This window comes from Nilaparvata lugens, chromosome 8 (genome assembly GCF_014356525.2).
Source record: "Nilaparvata lugens isolate BPH chromosome 8, ASM1435652v1, whole genome shotgun sequence".
Taxonomy (NCBI): domain Eukaryota; kingdom Metazoa; phylum Arthropoda; class Insecta; order Hemiptera; family Delphacidae; genus Nilaparvata; species Nilaparvata lugens.
Genome location: NC_052511.1, coordinates 44,193,509 through 44,212,387, shown reverse-complemented (window position 1 = coordinate 44,212,387; position 18,879 = coordinate 44,193,509). Strand labels below are relative to the sequence as shown.

Sequence of the window (18,879 nt, the reverse complement as noted above, 5' to 3'; positions counted from 1 at the left end):
CTGTGAGTGGAGGAAAGGAACAACAGGCAGATGTCATGTTTCAGTGATTCACTCACTCTGTATTGTAGCAAAACGTCTCATATTATAGCACAACACTGTTAGGTCAACCATAGCCCGCGAATAACAACCAAATCTGGGAGATTTGAATTTTTCATGAAATTCATGAATACATCATGGATTTTTGCAAAAATGGTCAAAAATTAAAATCGCTCAAACTCTTATGAATGATAGTACTTGAGGAGAGGAACAATAATATGTCATCACATTGGCGAAATTTATTCCTGGCTTACAGACCCAGACTACGGTATTGAATTCCCAGCAAGTATTATTCATTAGTCCAATAACATTTTCGAAGTTTTTGTCTAAAATTATTATTTAGATATTAGTTAGCCTACTCAATAATTATCAACTTTTTATTTTCATTTTGTTAAGCTGTGTAATCTTTTTTATTTTTGCTTATAATTTGTGAATTTGATCGTGAATGGTTTGCATAGAAGAATAGAAGATGTTCTTTTCTCCGTGCCGGCAGGGTGACCAGCCCCCCCCCCAAGGGCAATGACGCATGCCCCCCCAATCCAAGTGTAATGCCCCCCCCAAAAGGACCCCAATTCCCAACCCTTCAGTTTTTAACATTAGTCAGTGTATGACAATAAAATTCACATCTTACATTATAATCTTCCAAAGGACATTATTTACGTTTGGTCTTGTGAGGAATTCTTTCTGTTTTCATAATATTGTAAAAATATATACCATCGTTTATTATCTCTTTTAAGATAGAAATAAAGTATATTTTTGATATTATTTTAGAGACTAGCAGTGCACCCGTTCTTGTTTGGGAGGACTAAAAAGTAGTAAACAATTATTAAAGTTTATAATATTTATATACCAGTACAAATGTTTATCAAAGTAGTAAATTACATCAGGAAACACTACATGACAAATATTTTAATAGGATAGTAAAATATAAGTAAGGGAGGCTTTGCCTTTTAAATGTTAAGGTTACCGTACTTATAAAAAGTTGAATAATAATATCATTGATAATTCTTTATTGCAAAAGAATATTGCATAGCAATTTTGGTAAACATTCATACAAATTTGTAACAATTCTATTCATACAATACAGGGTGTCCCAGATAAGGTGTAAACCCCGGCTACCATAGATTCTACATGCAATTTGCAACAAAAAATGTTCAGTAAAATTTTCTCCTATCGACCTTCGTTTTCGAGATATATCGATTTTTCAATATTTTTAAAGTAGGCGTACTTCCATTCATTAAATCGTCAATATCTCAAGAACCATTGGTCTTAAGTGAATTTGGAGGACATCGTTGAAAAGAGGACAAAATTTCACATTGATTTGATGTATAAAACATGCTAAAGTCGATTATAGAGAAGTATTTTTTAGCGGTCAAAGTTGAAAAAGAGTGATTTTTGAAGTTTTTTTGAAAACTTCAGACACATTTTTCTCGATTTTTTTTCCAGGGTTTGAAATAATTTTTATACCGCAAAAACTTCCTTTTTAATTATCTTTCGAATGAGACCAAATAAAGGTGTCTAGCTCAAATCCTCGAATCAGAATTTCAGTTTAAATTCAATTTTTTAATTAAAAACGAGATTTATCTTGTTTGAGTGTGAATAATATTGTCTACAATTTGATAGCTTTGTGTCGAGTGATTGAGGGCGTAAAAATACTTTTTCTATAGGAAATTTGGCTGAGAAATTCAATGAAACTGGTTAGAAGTTCGTATCTGCAATTGTTATTGAGATACAAGTTGAAAATCGTTCAAAGTCGAGTTAAAATCTAAACTTTTCAAACAGTTTTTTCTTGATTTTTTTTTCACGGTAACAATATTTTTACAATAATGAAAAAGCTTTGCCATTTTATAAACTATCGAATGAGTATAAATTTTCCAGAAAATTTCAAAACTAGAGTGTTAAAAAATGAAAATTTTCAAGAAGAGCACCCTAAAGACATCTTTTCGTTGATTTAAATTCATACCATTGAGATTCAATTGAGTGAGAAGAGAAAATCAATCTGTTCATTAATCAGCTGCTCTGATAGAATAAAACGTTTTTCTAATGCTCACCCAACAATAGAGACAATTCTCGCAGTCATTGTATGAAAAGTAACGTGCTTACAGTCGGTCGATAATGATGTCTTTCCTGTCAATAGTCCAGTTTCCCAATTAGCATTCGATGACGTCAGAACGAGGCCCAACGAAGTCAGACGGGCAAGTGGGAGTATCTTGCAACGTAGTAGAAGGTGCAGAGAGAATAATGGAGGATATTTTGAATTTCGTTGAATAAAGTATATCAATTTTATTTAATCAATGGACAATGATTATTCATATGGACTATATCCACAATACTTCCAATTGATGTTAATGATTCATGATAATTTTAGAATAAAAATTTTAAAAAATTAACTAATTTATTTTTAACCTTCTAATATTCAATGTTGGCCTATGTTCAGGCTGGGACAGATAATAAGAGTTATTGAGAGCACAAAACAGGTAGGCCTATCATTAGGCCACAGAGAATACTACATGACATGATAATTATTATACTCAGGTATTTTTTATGGAAAATAAATGGATTTGATTTGATGCATTATAGTGGATGAAAAATATTCATAAGAGGATAAACTTTGTCACAGACTTAACACATGTTTTACCTAGGAATCACCAAGAAAGCTGTTTCTGAGGTGCTCTTCTTGAAAATTTTCATTTTTTAACACTCTAGTTTTGAAATTTTCCTGGAAAATTTATACTCATTCGATAGTTTATAGAATGGCAAAGCTTTTTCATTATTGGAAAAATAATATTGTTACTGTGAAAAAAAATCAAGAAAAAACTGTTTGAAAAGTTTAGATTTTAACTCGACTTTGAACGATTTTAAACTTGTATCTCAATAACTATTGCAGATACGAACTTCTTACCAGTTTCATTGAATTTCTCAGCCAAATTTCCTATAGAAAAAGTATTTTTACGCCCTCAATCACTCGACACAAAGCTATCAAATTGTAGACAATATTATTCACACTCAAACAAGATAAATCTCGTTTTTAATTAAAAAATTGAATTTAAACTGAAATTCTGATTCGAGGATTTGAGCTAGACACCTGTATTTGGTCTCATTCGAAAGATAATTAAAAAAGGAAGTTTTTGCGGTATAAAAATTATTTCGAACCCTGGAAAAAAATCGAGAAAAATGTGTCTGAAGTTTTCAAAAAAACTTCAAAAATCACTCTTTTTCAATTTTGACCGCTAAAAAATACTTCTCTATAATCGACTTTAGCATGTTTTATACATCAAATCAATGTGAAATTTTGTCCTCTTTTCAACGATGTCCTCCAAATTCACTTAAGACAATGGTTCTTGAGATATTGACGATTTAATGAATGGAAGTACGCCTACTTTAAAAATATTGAAAAATCGATATATCTCGAAAACGAAGGTCGATAGGAGAAAATTTTACTGAACATTTTTTGTTGCAAATTGCATGTAGAATCTATGGTAGCCGGGGTTTACACCTTATCTGGGACACCCTGTATATAATGTCGGCAAGTTTAGGTATTCTAAATCCTAAACTATTAAACGAGCAATTTCTGTTCATATGTTTAGATGTTTGTATTTCACCGGATCTCGAAAACGGCTCTAACGATTCTCACGAAATTCAGAACATAGTAGGTTTATAATATAAAAATTCGATTGCACTATATAGGTCTCATCCCTGGGAAAACTCGCTGAAGGACATTAAAAAGATTTGTTCATCCTTGGAAAAACAGCTGATAATTTCGTCGTCTGTTAAAGATGGAAGTGAGTGAGCGAGTGCATGTGTGTGGGACTGAGACAAAATATTATGACTCAGCTGTTGAACTTTTGTACCTAATTCAATCAGGTAATTAATAGTGGCAGTTGTACAAAAGTCGGTTGAATTTTAATCCTGATTAATTCCTGTAGAACCAATCAGATAAGCTATCTTTTTGAAATGGTCTTCTGTGATTTGGTTCACGTGAAATTATTCAGGATTAAAATTTAACATGCTTTTGTGAGAGAAATTTTTGCATTCCTCTGGGAATTGATCTCAATCCACTGTGATTAGATAGAACCTTTCTGTATGAACTATAAATATTTAATATCGGGGGCACCGAGCTTCGCTCGTTATTTTTATTTATTATAAACAGAACACAATTCTCCAAAATGATCGTGCTTATATTTCACAGCTGGCTATATGTCATCTTATGAATTTCGGGGATGCGATATTTTGATTTTTCACATACTCGCTCACTCACTTTTTTACTACAGTGAGGTCCACGTTATAATGACAGTAGTTGATCAACTTTGGTTTTGCTATCCTTGTCTATCATTTGACAAAGCCGGTGGTAATATCCTTTTCTAGGTCCACAACGATGCCAATTATGTTTTTGACAGTGTAGAAATATAATTAATTAATACAGAGAATCGGCATCGCTATTCTTTTATCTTTATCCACTGCCATTATAACGTGGACCTCACTATATCCACAGCTGTTTCAGCCAAGGATGAATATTACCCTTTTAATGTCGTTCAGCAAGTTTTCCCAAGGATGAGACCTAGTGCAATCGAATCTTTATATCATAAATCTACTATGTTCCAAATTTCGTGAAAATGGTTACAGCCGTTTTCGAGATCCGTTAAACATAAATAACCAGATATACAGGGAGTGCCACCAAGGTTGTAACTGTAACAGCCGTTGACCATAGATTCTACTCGACATTTCTGACAAAAAATGTTCAGTAAACTTTTTCCCTATCGACCTTAGTTTTCGAGATATATCGATTTTTCGATATTTTCTGAATATGCCTACCTACTTATGGTCATTAACTCGGAAACTACCGAATGGTACTGGTCGAATTTCAATTTCAAGTGTATTGTTGAAAAGAGAAAAACATTTGAAACAAGATTAATGTAATTATATTTGTTGTGAGATATTTTGTAGGTTTTTATTAGGGCTTAAACTTGAAAAAATGCTATTCTTCAAATTCAAAGTGAAATTTCAAACAGTTTTTTCTCGGTTTTCTCCGGGTGATCATAGTGGTTTCAATATTTCAAAAACTTCTCCATTTTATAAGCTTTCGAATGAGTATAAATACGAAAAAGTAAGTTCCATGATAAAGTGTTCAAAACTGCTAATATCGGGAATGAACACCTTCAAAATGAGGAAATTCACAAACAGCAAGCATATCAAGTGGTGATCCTAGGGTGAAATTACCTGATTATAGCATTATTTTCTGTAGTACATAGCCTAAATCCTACATAAAATATTAATCATACAATTTTTCAAGATCCAACAAAATTTATTCATAGAATAATAATTCAAAATAGATGAATGACAGAATTAAACAAACTGATGGCAATCATTCCAATTTACCTAACCATAGAAGTGGAATTTGAAATGTTTACCAAGATGGCGGCCGATCTTCACAGTGAACTTGGAATGCTGAACTTGGAACTACGAGAGCTACGAGACATGTTTTTATTCTTTGTAGGTTATGTTGTAATTTTAGCGGAAAATAATGGTTATGTTTACTTATAATCAATAATTATTAGTTTGCAAGTTATATGAATATTTTAACACATTTTAACATAAAATAATGATGAAGATTGATGTTATTCTTCACTGTACCAGGTTCCAGGTAAGACAAACAAATTTTGATTGAAAATCAAACTTTTAAAAATAAACAGGTCCAATTTATTATTCAAAAAATAATGAATTTTTTGCCTTTTTATTATTGTTATGATTTAGTTAGCTTTTCAGGATTATCAATAATTATTCATTCCCGTAACCAGTAGCATAACTTTTTGTAAAACCAACAAACATTGCTACTGGAAGATTTGCCCTAGCCCTGTAAATTGCATATTCTTATAATGCATCTTAAATTGCATGTAAATATTCTTATAATGCATTTGACATTAATAATTTATTTTGTGTTAGAATTTTTACTAAATGGCGTCTGTAAAAATTATTGTTATCTATCTAGATCTTTATAGACTCACAAGTTTTTAATGCACTTCAATTGTGCATACTTGTCTACATATAGACACTTTACAAATATTACTATATTATAATATAATATGCTTTTATTATTGTTATAATAACAGTGGAGAGAGAGATAGAAGAACAGAGTTTCCGATTCTCTGTCTACTGTCTTCTATAAAGGATATCTGATGTAATATTATTACCTAACTTTTCATTCTTGTTTGAAATAAGTAATTATGTTTTATTCTTCAGGAAAAAATAATGATTGCAGGAGTTTTGTGGCATAAGTTTCTAATCCATCCTGAATGGAGCAAGTCCCTAGCTTAAACTCTTAATTTGTTTACAATTTTAGTTTTTTTTTCTTCCCATTCATATCCAACACTTTCTCATTTTTCAGAAAACATGCAGTCTGTAATCTACCCCCATGTCAGTGTAGAGAGGCCTGTTCATGAAGACACAAAATACTTTGACGGTGAGTAATGCGTTACTTGATCATTGGTCTTAGAGATGAACAATTATTATTCGGAAATATCTAGAATCCATTAAACAAGTCTCATCCCCAAACAAGAACATTCAAACTTGTTTCACTTGCCTGCCAATTTAAAACTGTCAGATTATATTACGCTTATGCCCAGTTTCTAGGCCATTTATTAAATCTAATGGATTATTGAATCTTGGACACCACTTATTAAATCTAACTCGACCATTAAACCTATAAATTGTTTCGTCAGTGATTATGTTTAAGAGGGTGTATGATTTTAAATTGAGTTGGTAATTGACTAAGAACTCAATTTCAAATCAAACATCTCTCAACTTATGATGCAAAATTCCCAGAAATTCAAGATCAGAAACATGTATTCCCTGGGAGTTGATTCCCAAAATTCATAAATGCCCGGAGTTTATGATTATTTTGTATGATTACCAAGAAAACGCCTTTTTAACTAAACTTATTGATAATCATATAAACAGTTATAAACAAGTTATATTGAAATGATTAGAATAAATAATTATTTATGATAATAATTATTTATAATAATGATTAGAATAAAAATAAATAATTATTTATCACTTCTTGATGAGTGTGAGGAGGAATAAGCATTCATTTTCTAATAATTTAATGCCCCGCGCCACGCTTTTGTAAACTTATTATTGGTTCCATTTCGAAGGTATTTTGATTTGAATTCTATCAAGATACTTGAATAGATAATATTTCCAAGGAAAAAATAGTTTCATAATTTTTTCGTTTTGATATTAGGCGCGTTAAAAGCGCATAACGTTCAAATATTGGGAAAGATCCATCCTCAAAGTATGAATTAATTTGCTATCATTTATGATGTAATGGATCTACCCCAAGATTTGAACTTTTGGCGCTTTCAAAGCGCCCAATATATCAAAAAGTAAAAATGATAAAAGTTTTTTCTTGAAATTAGTCAAATATATAAATAAATTGATAGTATACAATTCGTAATACTTTGATAATTTACCAGTAAAAAGAATCAAAAAGCGTGGTGCACATCCTTGATTATTGTATACGGTACCACTATTATGATGCTACTTTCATTTTATGTCTTGTAAATTAAATCTGTTATACTCATATTCCTAACAGTCAAGTAAGCTTAGTCAACAAAATATTGGGTTTACTTCGTCTTGAATTGCTCAAGAAGTTGAATTTTGGGTTCACTTCGTCTTGTATTGCTCAAGAAATTGAATTATGATAAATCATCTATTACTTTGCAAAGAAGCTCACAATAATTTAAACCCACAAATAAAATAATAAAGAACATACTAGAATGTTCGCTCCTTCAAAATTTCATTAGTATGTGAATATTTAATTTTTTGTGATAATAATGTGTTATATTCTTTCTACGAAGGCTTGGTTTTGGAGCATGTAAATTTGAAAATATTCTAGGGCTGAAAATTTTGTGAAGTGAAGAACTACAAGACTTAACATATTTCGGACTATGTGTAGGCTAACTTTATCTAAATTTGGGAGAGGAACAGCACAGGGTCACCTTATTTTTCCTCTCCCTATCATTTTGATGATATACTTATTATGATAAAGAATAAAGAAATACTTATTATGATAAAGAATAAAGAAAGGGACGCTTTGCTTGAATCATTAAAATCGATAGTATTTAATTAATACTATCTAACTAACCCAACTTGATTCATCGATATAGGATATCACTGATTCACTCAAAGTAAAGTCTAAAAAATTTATGTAATTTGTGAGCTTTTTACACTGCTTTTTTGAATGGATGATTTATTGATTATGATTGTCAAATGTGATTGAAATTGATAAATATAAACTATTTTAATGCAATTTATTCCCATGGTTTCTTGGGCAGAGAAATATTACTCAATCATAAGTTTCTTCCCAATGGGAATATTCCCGACTTACATTAATACCCTCAAAAATCAGCACTAACTTCCCTGGAAATCTCCCCGTCTACCCAATACACCATGTTCCTACCTCACTTTGTTCAAGCAAATCAGTCTTTGCGCAAAACGCCTATAATATAGTCCAAACAGAAGAGATGTAGCACCAAGTCCATTCTGTTTCCATTGGACCATATTTCTATAATTATAGAGGTGTGAGAATCCTCTACGCCACTTTGGTGTGAATTGGGTCTTATGCTTAGTGAACTGTAAGTAGAAGTATATTACAAAATATTTATTCTACCATTCCTACCTATCGCTAGAACTTGAAAATTTTTAATGTTATTTTCAAATTTCACCAACTTATTTTTTATCATTCGATCAATCAATAATTCGTTTGTTTTTTTCTCTTTCAGACACCAAAACATATTACACAGTGTAGATGGACGGATAGAAAGCGTGAACATCAAAAGCCATCGTGTGTGTTACCAAGTTTCCATTCTGCATCTAACAATAGGAACCAAGCATCCAACATCATAACTTTATTATTATATAGTCCAGGCAATGATGCTCAAAAAAGGGTATGGAGAGAAAAGTTTGGAAGACTATTGAATATGAATATTTGACCCCGCAATTTTGTTTTGGGTGTTAAGGAGGTAAAAATATCAAAAGTCCCCACCCCTACCCCTTGTGCTAAGGGGGTGGGGTGGTTCAAAGGTACCATTTTTCGGTTTCTCGCATATAACTCGAAAACTATGTATCTTACGGACATAGCTGTTACATACAAAAGTAAAGCTTATATAATTTCCTACAATATTCATCTCACAACTTTTCTAGTTTTCGAAATATACTCTCTTAAATTTGTGACATTTTTGGAAAAAAAACATATTCGCCTCCAATATTTTTCTATTTCTACTCTTGTAACTTTTTAACAATATTGATGTGAAAAATCAATGCAGATTATGAGCTCATAGAGCAATAAATTCTATTCAATTTGATGTATAATTTATCACTTTTACGCACTTCCCTACAAGTGTTGCAATAGCTTTAGTGTTAAGTGAGAGGGGATGAGGGTGGTTTGAAAGTTGAATTTTTCAGCTTTTTGCTTCCGCGCTCATATGTTGAGAACAATGCGTTCAACCGACATAACTAACTATTAAAAAATTAAGTTTGATAAATTCTCCACACTTTTTGTTCAGTGGAATTGTGATATTCCCAACCGTTCCCGAGATATTCGCTCTTGAAGGTGTGCAATTGTTGAAATAACAGGTTTTTGCTCTTTCAGGGCCTATAACTCTCCAACAATGTATCGTAAAAATCAATGCGTATCGTAAGTTTGTAGAACATTAAATTCTCTTTGAAATGGTGTATTATTCCACTATTCAAAGTTTTTGTTTCATTTTTATATCAACTTTAATGTAGGGGATGAAATTTCCAATGCTACAACAGTTATTCATTTGGCAATGAAATTTGAAGCGGGTGTCTGTGACACAATTTTTGACGTTGCAGCTTAAATTGGACTAGTTAGTAGATAAACATAGCAAAAGTGCACATCTTTATCCCCTCTGTTGAAGGTGTGGAACCGCTGAGTTGACACTAGTTGCAATATTGAAAATGTTGCTACATTGCACTATCATTTTTGACATCACACAACTATTATATGAATACTTTGTATTATGGTAACCAACTTGAATCAATTGTCAATTCCTTTTTTACTGCTTATTGAAATTTACTATTTGTTATTTTTGATTTTCATTAAACGTCCTGTTTCCTACTTAGTGTAGTCATCATAACTCTTAGGGCCATTTGTAAAGTGCCACTTAGATCAATAAATGCAATCATTTGTTATTGTTACATTGTCTTACAATTTCTTGGCGTCTACCTTGCTACCAGGTATTTAGTAGTTTTACTCTTATAAGTTTTACGGTGAGTTTGATTTGTTTCATTCATTTCATTCAACTTGGTATAATACAGTCCACTTGAAGTCCCTCATACCAAACACATCAGATACATAGTTTTCGAGTTATATGTGAGAAACCAAAAAATGTTACCTTTGAACCACCCCTACCCCCTTAGCACAAGTGGTTGGGGGGGGGACTTTTGATATGTTTACCCCCTTACTACCCTAAACATTACTGCGGGATCAAAAATTGTCTTCTAAACTTTTCCCTCTATAACCTTTCCTTAACTGCACTATATATCATCTAGTTAATTTTGATATTGCATTAATATAAAAAGCTTCCCTCATAGTATAATTTTTCAATATTTTACTAATTGTCTAGTACACAAGAAATCAATATATTGCCGAGATTGTCAAAGATGTGCTTTGATGTAAATTATTGCAAAAAAGTAATATCATGCTTAGCTATGCATAACGAGGCATGATGGTCATACTTTACTGAATCGAAATAAGCTGTTATAACTTTTTATACTATTAATTTGGTTTTCAATAAACTATATGATCAGATGCCTCATTACTAAATGCAAAATTCATGTCGGCTATGTAGCTTTTCTGCAATAAACTAGAATTACTCAATAATTAAGTTGTTTAATTAATTTGCTGTTAAAGTTAGGCCACATTCACACAAGAGTTGTCAACTAACTGAGTTCTCAACAAATTGAGGCAGTTTCTGGATATCCTTGTTCTAAAAAAAAAATTTTGTTTCCCAACCAGTATGAGAAACACTGAAAAAGTTGTGAACAAAATCTTCTACCTCTACAAGTCCACGCAGACTATACAATTGCTATTACACCAATTCTTTGGCAACAAGTTCTCTATTCTGTTGCTCTACAAAAGAACAGTAACTTTATGTAGAAAACTATTTGTGGAGAATTTTTTTTTGTTGACAACTTTGGTGTAAATGCAGCAGCTTCAGAATTTATCCTTATCCATAAAATTATATTGTTGTACTTGATTATACCATAGAGAAACAATAGTGTAAGTAGATATCCCATGGTATAGGGAATTTATGTCGCAACTTTTACTGTTATCTCAAGCCGATTACTGTCGATTCTTGTCAATTTTTACTATTTTGTTGGGGTGAGAGTCTATGAACGGCACAATTTGAGAGACTACCAGCGTCACACAGCTGCATAGGAAAGAACTACGTGAACTATCGGCTTGGGATAACAGTAAAAGTTGCGACATAAACGCCCTATACCATGGGATATCTACTTATGCTATCGTTTCTCTATGATTATACTCTTCATTTTTAATTACCCTATGTCGATAGAAGCTATACAAGTATTGTTTCAATTGTCAGGTGTGACACAAGGCTTGCTTTAATGATTCTAATCTGTAACAAATAATATCTATAATATTTTGAAATCAGTTAAAAAAATACAGTATTTACCACAGAATAGGCAATGTCGTTATTTTTAGTCACTTTGGGTATGCCTACGCCTGTATTTCTAATTTTATTTTTTGCAAAATCTCAAATTTATTTTTTCTTTTGAAAGATCATAATGATATCACCAAAATCATTGGTACATGTTAATTTGTGCCTAAAGGCCCCCATCCACGATCGAACAAGTTTGCGCAAACTAATAGCCTACATAATTAAATTGTCAGGCCCCACAAATAGAATAAACACTAAATTTCACATCATATTACAATGTGTTTTGGGGTGTGATGTTGTTAAGTACGCGGTATTAGTTTGTACAAACTTGTTTGACCGTGAATGGGGGCCTTTAGTAATAGGAAATAGAGTGAAATTATGGAAAAAATTTAATGAACCAATTTAATGAGTACAGCTGATGATGCGTTGGTTAACTACGTGAAACCATGGTTCTGTTTTAAAGTTTTTAATAAATTTTTAGTGAAATTTGACAATATCTTTGTTTCTTATTAATGAACCAAATCACATGAAAAGGTGAGTTCTTTTAACAAAAACTATTTAGGCCAACTGGTCAATATTCAGTTTACAGCAGTAACATAGCACAACATTATAAATCATGCAAATAAAACATAAAATTAGTATAAAATAATTCATGTACCTCGTACATTATACAGGCACCACTTTAACAAACCTTTCAAAACAGTTAATTTCCATTGTTCCTACATTATTTGTGGGAAGAAAATTGAAAAGCCTAATTGGCATAGCCTATATATATACATTTGTCATGCATTTAAAGGTTCCCACAGTCATACAAGTTTGTACAAAGTAGTGCTGTACCTTTTTTAGTACGGTACTGTAGGCCTACTTTTACATATCAGGCCCCACAAATAAAAAACGCACTGTTTTCACATCATCATATCATAAGTTCATTTCAGTTTTGGGGCCTATAGTAGGTTCTAATTTGTAAAACCTTGTTTGACCATTTTTATCTTTAAGAACAAAAATGAGTTGATACAAACGTTGTAATAATATAAGTATTATGTTAGGATAATATAATTATTTTTACACATGTGGCAGACTTCTTTGATTGATTGATAAACAAATGAATAGTTTTTGTTACATCTAAGTTGGTCGAATATATGATGATCCAGATTAACATGGAAGAAAGATAAGAATGGCAGTGAAGATACTAAATAAGAAACTGGGTACCCCTTCTGTATAGGGACACCTTATGTATGAATGAATGATTAAAATGATGAGCATGTTAAATAATGATTTAACTTTTCGAGTGATTTCTATCCTTCTACAGCATAGACAGAAGCTGTATGTAATACCTTTTCCACGAATAGTGATAATAAATTAGTGATAATTTATCACTACGAAATTCTTGTTCAATTTATTGTGAATTTTATTGAAAGTTCGAGGTATCCATGAGGTCAAGAAAATATAATGCAATTAGATTCAATGCAGTTTGCTGGGACTCTGCAAGTTACATTTTGATTTTGTGAAATTGAACTTGGCGGTTAAACTGAAAAGCAGTTTGTACCGGCGAAACCAATAATACCTACATTCAGTTATAACAGTTTAATGGCTTTAAAGCTATTACTATTCAACTGAAAAACCTACAATTGAATCAATAAATAGAACCAAACAATAGATTTCAACTATTACAGTGAATATAAGCTATATACATAATAATTATTTGTTAGTTTTAATTTTCATTAGTTTTTGAATTTGCTGGCTAATAATTTGAATTTGCCGGTCAAGCCAACTTGATAATAGTGTTTGAAAAATTATAAAATTAAAAATAATCAAGAGCGAATCCACTAATGAATGTTTTTTCTAATCCCAATAAATTTATGAATCTTCGATAGAAACAATTTTCTATTATTTCAATATCATCAATCTAGAATTACAGAATAAATCAAGCTGGCCATGTTGTCAGCATTCCAAGTTCAACTTGTACCAGGTAAACATTCCAAATTCCACTTCTATGGTTAAGACGACTCGCAATCATTCAGATGGTAATCAAGTTACATATCATGCTCACTGCTTAGAGGAATTCAAAATAGCCTGTTTATGCAACTTCTGCTGCGTTTCATCAATAATCATGTAATATTATCCTTGGTTATGATGAAAGTAAACTCATTGCAGCATGACAATAAATTAGTTTTTTAGGCTACCGTACCTTATTATTTTCAAAACTCATAACTTTGAAGCCGATATCACATAACACATTATAACTTAACTGATATCGTTTTTGCCAGTACCCAGTAGCTGAAAATAACCTAAAAACACCATGAATCTGAAATAGACACAATCTGAAAGTTTTCCATATGATGCGTGACGTCACTGTTGTGACGTCAAGATGGGTGGATTTGGCAGTAGATTTTGGCTACAGAGGCTAGACTTCTCAGCGTGTCTATTCTATAACTGGTCTAAGATTGGGAAGAGATAAGCATTGTGGGCACTTGTGGGTCTATATCTCTTCTTTGGAACAAATATACCGAAAACGTAATTTGCGCATGCGCATTACGGTGTAATATTAGGTACAGATGCCCTTAAGCCAAAATATATAGTTGCTATGACAACCAAGATTTGTTTACGTTCATTACAGTTTGTTATTGGTTTCAACAGAATAATAGGTTAATACTTCGAATTTTCTACTATTTATTTAGAGTATATTACCACAGAGTCCAATCTCAAGTATTACAATAGTGTATCTCAACTTTTATATAAATGCCGCTATTTTCAAATAAATTTGCACCAAAAAAAAACACCCCCACGAAAATCTACAACCGATTCATGGCGAATGAGTGATAGAAAGGATTTAATACAATTTGATGCTGATTTCGGGCCAATTAAACTAAAATTGGGTGAGCACGAAGGTGTTTTTGAAGATGGAGAGTGGATACCAGGTAAGTTAAATTACTTCATTAGTATAATATTAGGTACCGTACTTATAGTACCGCGGTAATGTTTTAATTAGTAATGTCGGGGCACCAAGCTTCGTTCCGGAGTCCGTAGTACAAAAGCATAAAAGCATAGTTTATTTATTTACACCTTTTTATTTATTGGTAAACAGAACACCTTTGACATGATTAGGAAAGGACTAATATGCACAGTCCAAAATTGTTTCTTCCCCGAATTTTGTTTTATACACTATAAGTTAAAAATAGTCCAAAAAGTAGGTTATGTTCCATACACTTGAATTCAGGTCCAATTTCCAGTCTAAACATTTTGATAACAGTAAACTTGTAATTTAAATTGTTTACAAACAAAATTGAATAACAAAATAACACTCACTAATCACTTAAAACTGTAAAATAATGATCAACTTTGAAAATTCGGATATACTTTAATTTATATGCCATGTCATGTCAACAAATAAGATATTTTGATCAAGTCGATTAAAATTTCTCGTAAGATAAACTGATTGATTGCAAATAGTTCAACAGCTGAACATATAATTCTGTCTCTCTCTCACACAGGCACTCGCATCAACAGACGCTAAATTATCATTTGTGTTTTTCCAAGGATGAATAATTATTATCCTTTTCATGTCCTTCAGCGAGTTTTCCCACTAATGAGACCTAGTAAAAACGAATTTTTATATCATAAACCCACTAGTAGTTCTGTGAACAGTAGACCTCGCGCTCAGTAAGTTACATTAACCTGTTGTTATGTTTTCTCATAAAAAATAAATTATCAATTTAAAATGTCTAAGAAAAAATCCTAAATGAGCATAGAGCTGTCCTATTGTACCGTGACGTGTCTTACTTGATACTTGATATCTTCGTCCTTGACTGGGGGTACCAGACAGACTGTGTCAAAGGTTTATTTTAAAATAGTGTCTCCTCAGCCAGCTCAGCCAATGAATAAATTGGTTTGTTCATTAATGCCTGTCTAATGAGAGAGCAGTATCTTGTGTTAGGTTAATTTCTCACTTCAATTGGGAGTCTGTTATAAAATCTTAGTGCAGCTGATGGAAAACTTCTCTGCGTGCTGGCCTACCGGCTGCAAGGAACTTCCAGATTGGTAGCATGGTGAGTGTTGTGACTGTGAATCTCGTTTCTTCTCACCAACTTATGCTGATTGTCCCTGACATAGATCAAGGAGGATAGGACATACTGACTGTATATGGTGAGAATTTTCAGTTCCTTGAAAAGTGGCCGACAATGATCTCTATGTCCTGCAAAAGAGATGATTTTGATTGCCTTCTTTTGTAGTAGTAGCACATCATGACAAGGAGGTGCGTGTCCCCAATGCAGTAGTCCATATCTGATGTGACTGTGAAACAGGGAATGGTAAGCTGATAACAGGTAGTCTCTGCAGACAATATGTCTCAGCTTCCTAAGCAGGTATATCACCCTGGACAATCTCTTGCAGACCTCTGTCTGATGGTAGCTCCATCGCAGCCTGCTGTCTATCCAGAAGCCCAGGAACTTTACAGGCTCTGTTTCCAATGTTGTCCTCTTTGGGGAACAGACTAGAAAGTTTGTTTTCTCGTCATTTAGCATCAGCTTGTTTGCTGCAAACCAGGTCCTGGCAACATTTAGTTGGAGAACTGATCTTTCCACCGCTTCTTCCACAGTTTTACCTCTAGCAGTCAATGTGGTATCATCTGCAAAGAGTATAGAGCTCTCGTTGTTTGGAAAATCATTCATTCTTCAAGTCAGCCAGTCGTCCCGGAATGTGAGTGTTGTTATCAGGTCTGGCTGCAACTGTCTACAACGGTGATGGAAAGATACATTTTCAAGATGTTCAATGTTTTTGAACAGGTAGTATTATAGTCAACTGTCTACTTACGTTGATGGAAAGATACATTTTCAAGATGTTAGATATTTTTGAACGGGAAGTATTATAGTCCACTAAACAGCTGATTTATGATGAATAATATTCTATAGTCTGATTTTTACTCTAATATTGGCGTATGAAGGAGGCTCCTTTTTCCTTTTATATTATCCTTAAAATGCAAAATTTCCAAAAACCTTGTATATACGTTGATGCACAATTTTAAAAGGAACATACCTGTCAAATTTCATGAAAATATATTACCGTGTTTCGCCGTAAATGTGCAACATATTCTGAGTAGATTTTTGCCCACACTTTCCTCTACCAGAAATCCCAGTGTCACTCTAGGCCGGCTAGACTCAGTTAGCATCTGGGGTGGGCCGCAGCAGGGGACAGGGTGCTTGGTGTGGTGTCCATCAACCACCCTCGTTCGAGTCGGGGGTTGAAACAGGGTCTTGAATGCCTTAATGAAGTGATTCCCTCTTTTAGGAAAGAGGGGCCATGCTTTTGCACTGCCCAGAAGGGTTGGCCATGGAGAGACAGGAGTAGGAATGATCTGGTGTTTTCTGAAAATATGATCTCCGGGACAGGAAAAATGTTCCCAATCGTTACTGGATGTCCTCTTGCAATTCCTCTTGGAATTAGCAAGATAGAAGGGCCCTGGATCCGGGCGTCACTAGCAGTCACCGGGTCCCTCACCTCGGGCACCGGCTGTTTCTGGCTATCAGGATCGGGATTTCCGGGTCAGGAAATGTGTTCCCAAGCCTTACTCGAGGTCCTCTTGCTGTTCCACTTGGAAACAGCAATATAGGAGAGCCCTGGAACCGGGCGTTGCTGGCCATCACTGAGTCCAACACCTCAGTCACCAGCTGTTTCCTGCGGTCAGGATTGAGGTCTCCGGGTCGAGAAAGTTGTTCCCAAGCCTTAATCGAAGTCCTCTTGCTATTCCACTTGGAATTAGCAAGATAGAAGAGCCCTGGAACCAGGCATCACTGACAGTCACCGAGTCCAACACCTTGATCACCGGCTATTTCCTGCAGTCAGGATTGTTGTCTTGGAGTTGAGAAAGGCGCTCCCAAGCCTTACTCTTGCTATTCCACTTAAAATTAGCAAGATAGAAGAGCCCTGGAAGCAGGCATCACTGGCGGTCACCAAGTCCAACACCTCGGTCACCGGCTGTTTCCTGCGGTCCGGATTGAGGTCTCCGGGTCGAGAAAGGCCTTCTCAAGCCTTACTCGAGGTCCTCTTGCTGTTCCACTTGGAAACAGCAAGATAGAAGAGCCCTGGAACCAGGCATCACTGGCGGTCACCGAGTCCAACATCTCGGTTAGCGGCTGTTTCCTGCAGTCCGGATTGAGGTCTCCGGGTCGAGAAAGGCCTTCTCAAGCCTTACTCGAGGCCCTCTTGCTGTTCCACTTGGAATCAGCAAGATAGAAGAGCCCTGGAAGCAGGCATCACTGGCGGTCACCAAGTCCAACACCTCGGTCACCGGCTGTTTCCTGCGGTCCGGATTGAGGTCTCCGGGTCGAGAAAGGCCTTCTCAAGCCTTACTCGAGTTCCTCTTGCTGTTCCTGGTCCTCTTTGGAATATTCCTGGGTCCTGTCAGGTTTTAGCCCAAAACCCAACTTGTGGCCACTGGTTGAACCAGGCAGGCTGGCTGCTACGAGTCGCAAAGTCGTCGTATGGGACTCGCCTTCTCACGAGTTTTGTATCTTGAAGCCTCACGTGTCTTCCATTAACTCCAGTTAAGTCAATTTGAAGTTGTCAAAGGAGTAAGAGGATTTTCTGGTCACGAGCTGCACTCACTCTCTGGCCGTGTCCTGCTTCCTTCAATAGTTCTTGACTGACTGAACTAAACTGGCCTCTCTTCTACTCGGTGAGCCTCCCTTGGCAGCCGAGTGGAAGATAAGGGTGTGCGGCATAGCTGAGCAGTAGCCCAGTGCCTGAGCTGATTGTTGCACAACGCAATCTTATAAAAAGATTACCAAGCGTCGACAAAACTAGCTCTAAAATCAATTTCCCTCATTAGTCATGAAATACATTGTGACAATATAAACATATAAACATTTAAACATTAAGAGAAATGCCAAACCGTCCACTTGAATCTAAAGCCGGGTCCAGATGCTCAAGTTTACTTTTGCTTGAGCAAAAGACTGATTGTTTGGTTCAAGCAAAAGACTGATGTAAAATTCCGTCCACACGCATCCGTCTTATGTTGTCCATTTTCCTTTTTTTGTACTCACAAGCTCAGTTCTTGATATGTTTATTTATTCAATCATTCAGAATTATACAACTTACAGAAAAGTACCACAGGCTATCTTACACCCAAAACGGTTCCAATTCTAAT

General features: G+C 34.3%; 1 protein-coding gene and 1 long non-coding RNA gene across 2 annotated transcripts in view; both read left to right on the top strand.

Annotated features, from left to right (window-relative positions):
* Positions 1–5,623: 5,623 nt before the first annotated feature.
* On the top strand, positions 5,624–10,939 carry LOC111044197. The gene is made up of 3 exons (XR_005572090.1): positions 5,624–5,677; positions 6,419–6,493; positions 8,817–10,939. It is a non-coding gene; the product is annotated as an uncharacterized LOC111044197 (long non-coding RNA).
* Positions 10,940–14,196: 3,257 nt separating this feature from the next.
* The window catches only part of LOC120352756 (protein chibby homolog 1), a 68,447-nt gene continuing 63,764 nt past the window's right edge, over positions 14,197–18,879 (top strand). The window contains 2 exon segments of the mRNA XM_039434864.1: positions 14,197–14,551; positions 14,553–14,656. Of these exon segments, the coding sequence (XP_039290798.1) occupies positions 14,478–14,551; positions 14,553–14,656 (178 nt within the window). The 5' untranslated portion in view covers positions 14,197–14,477.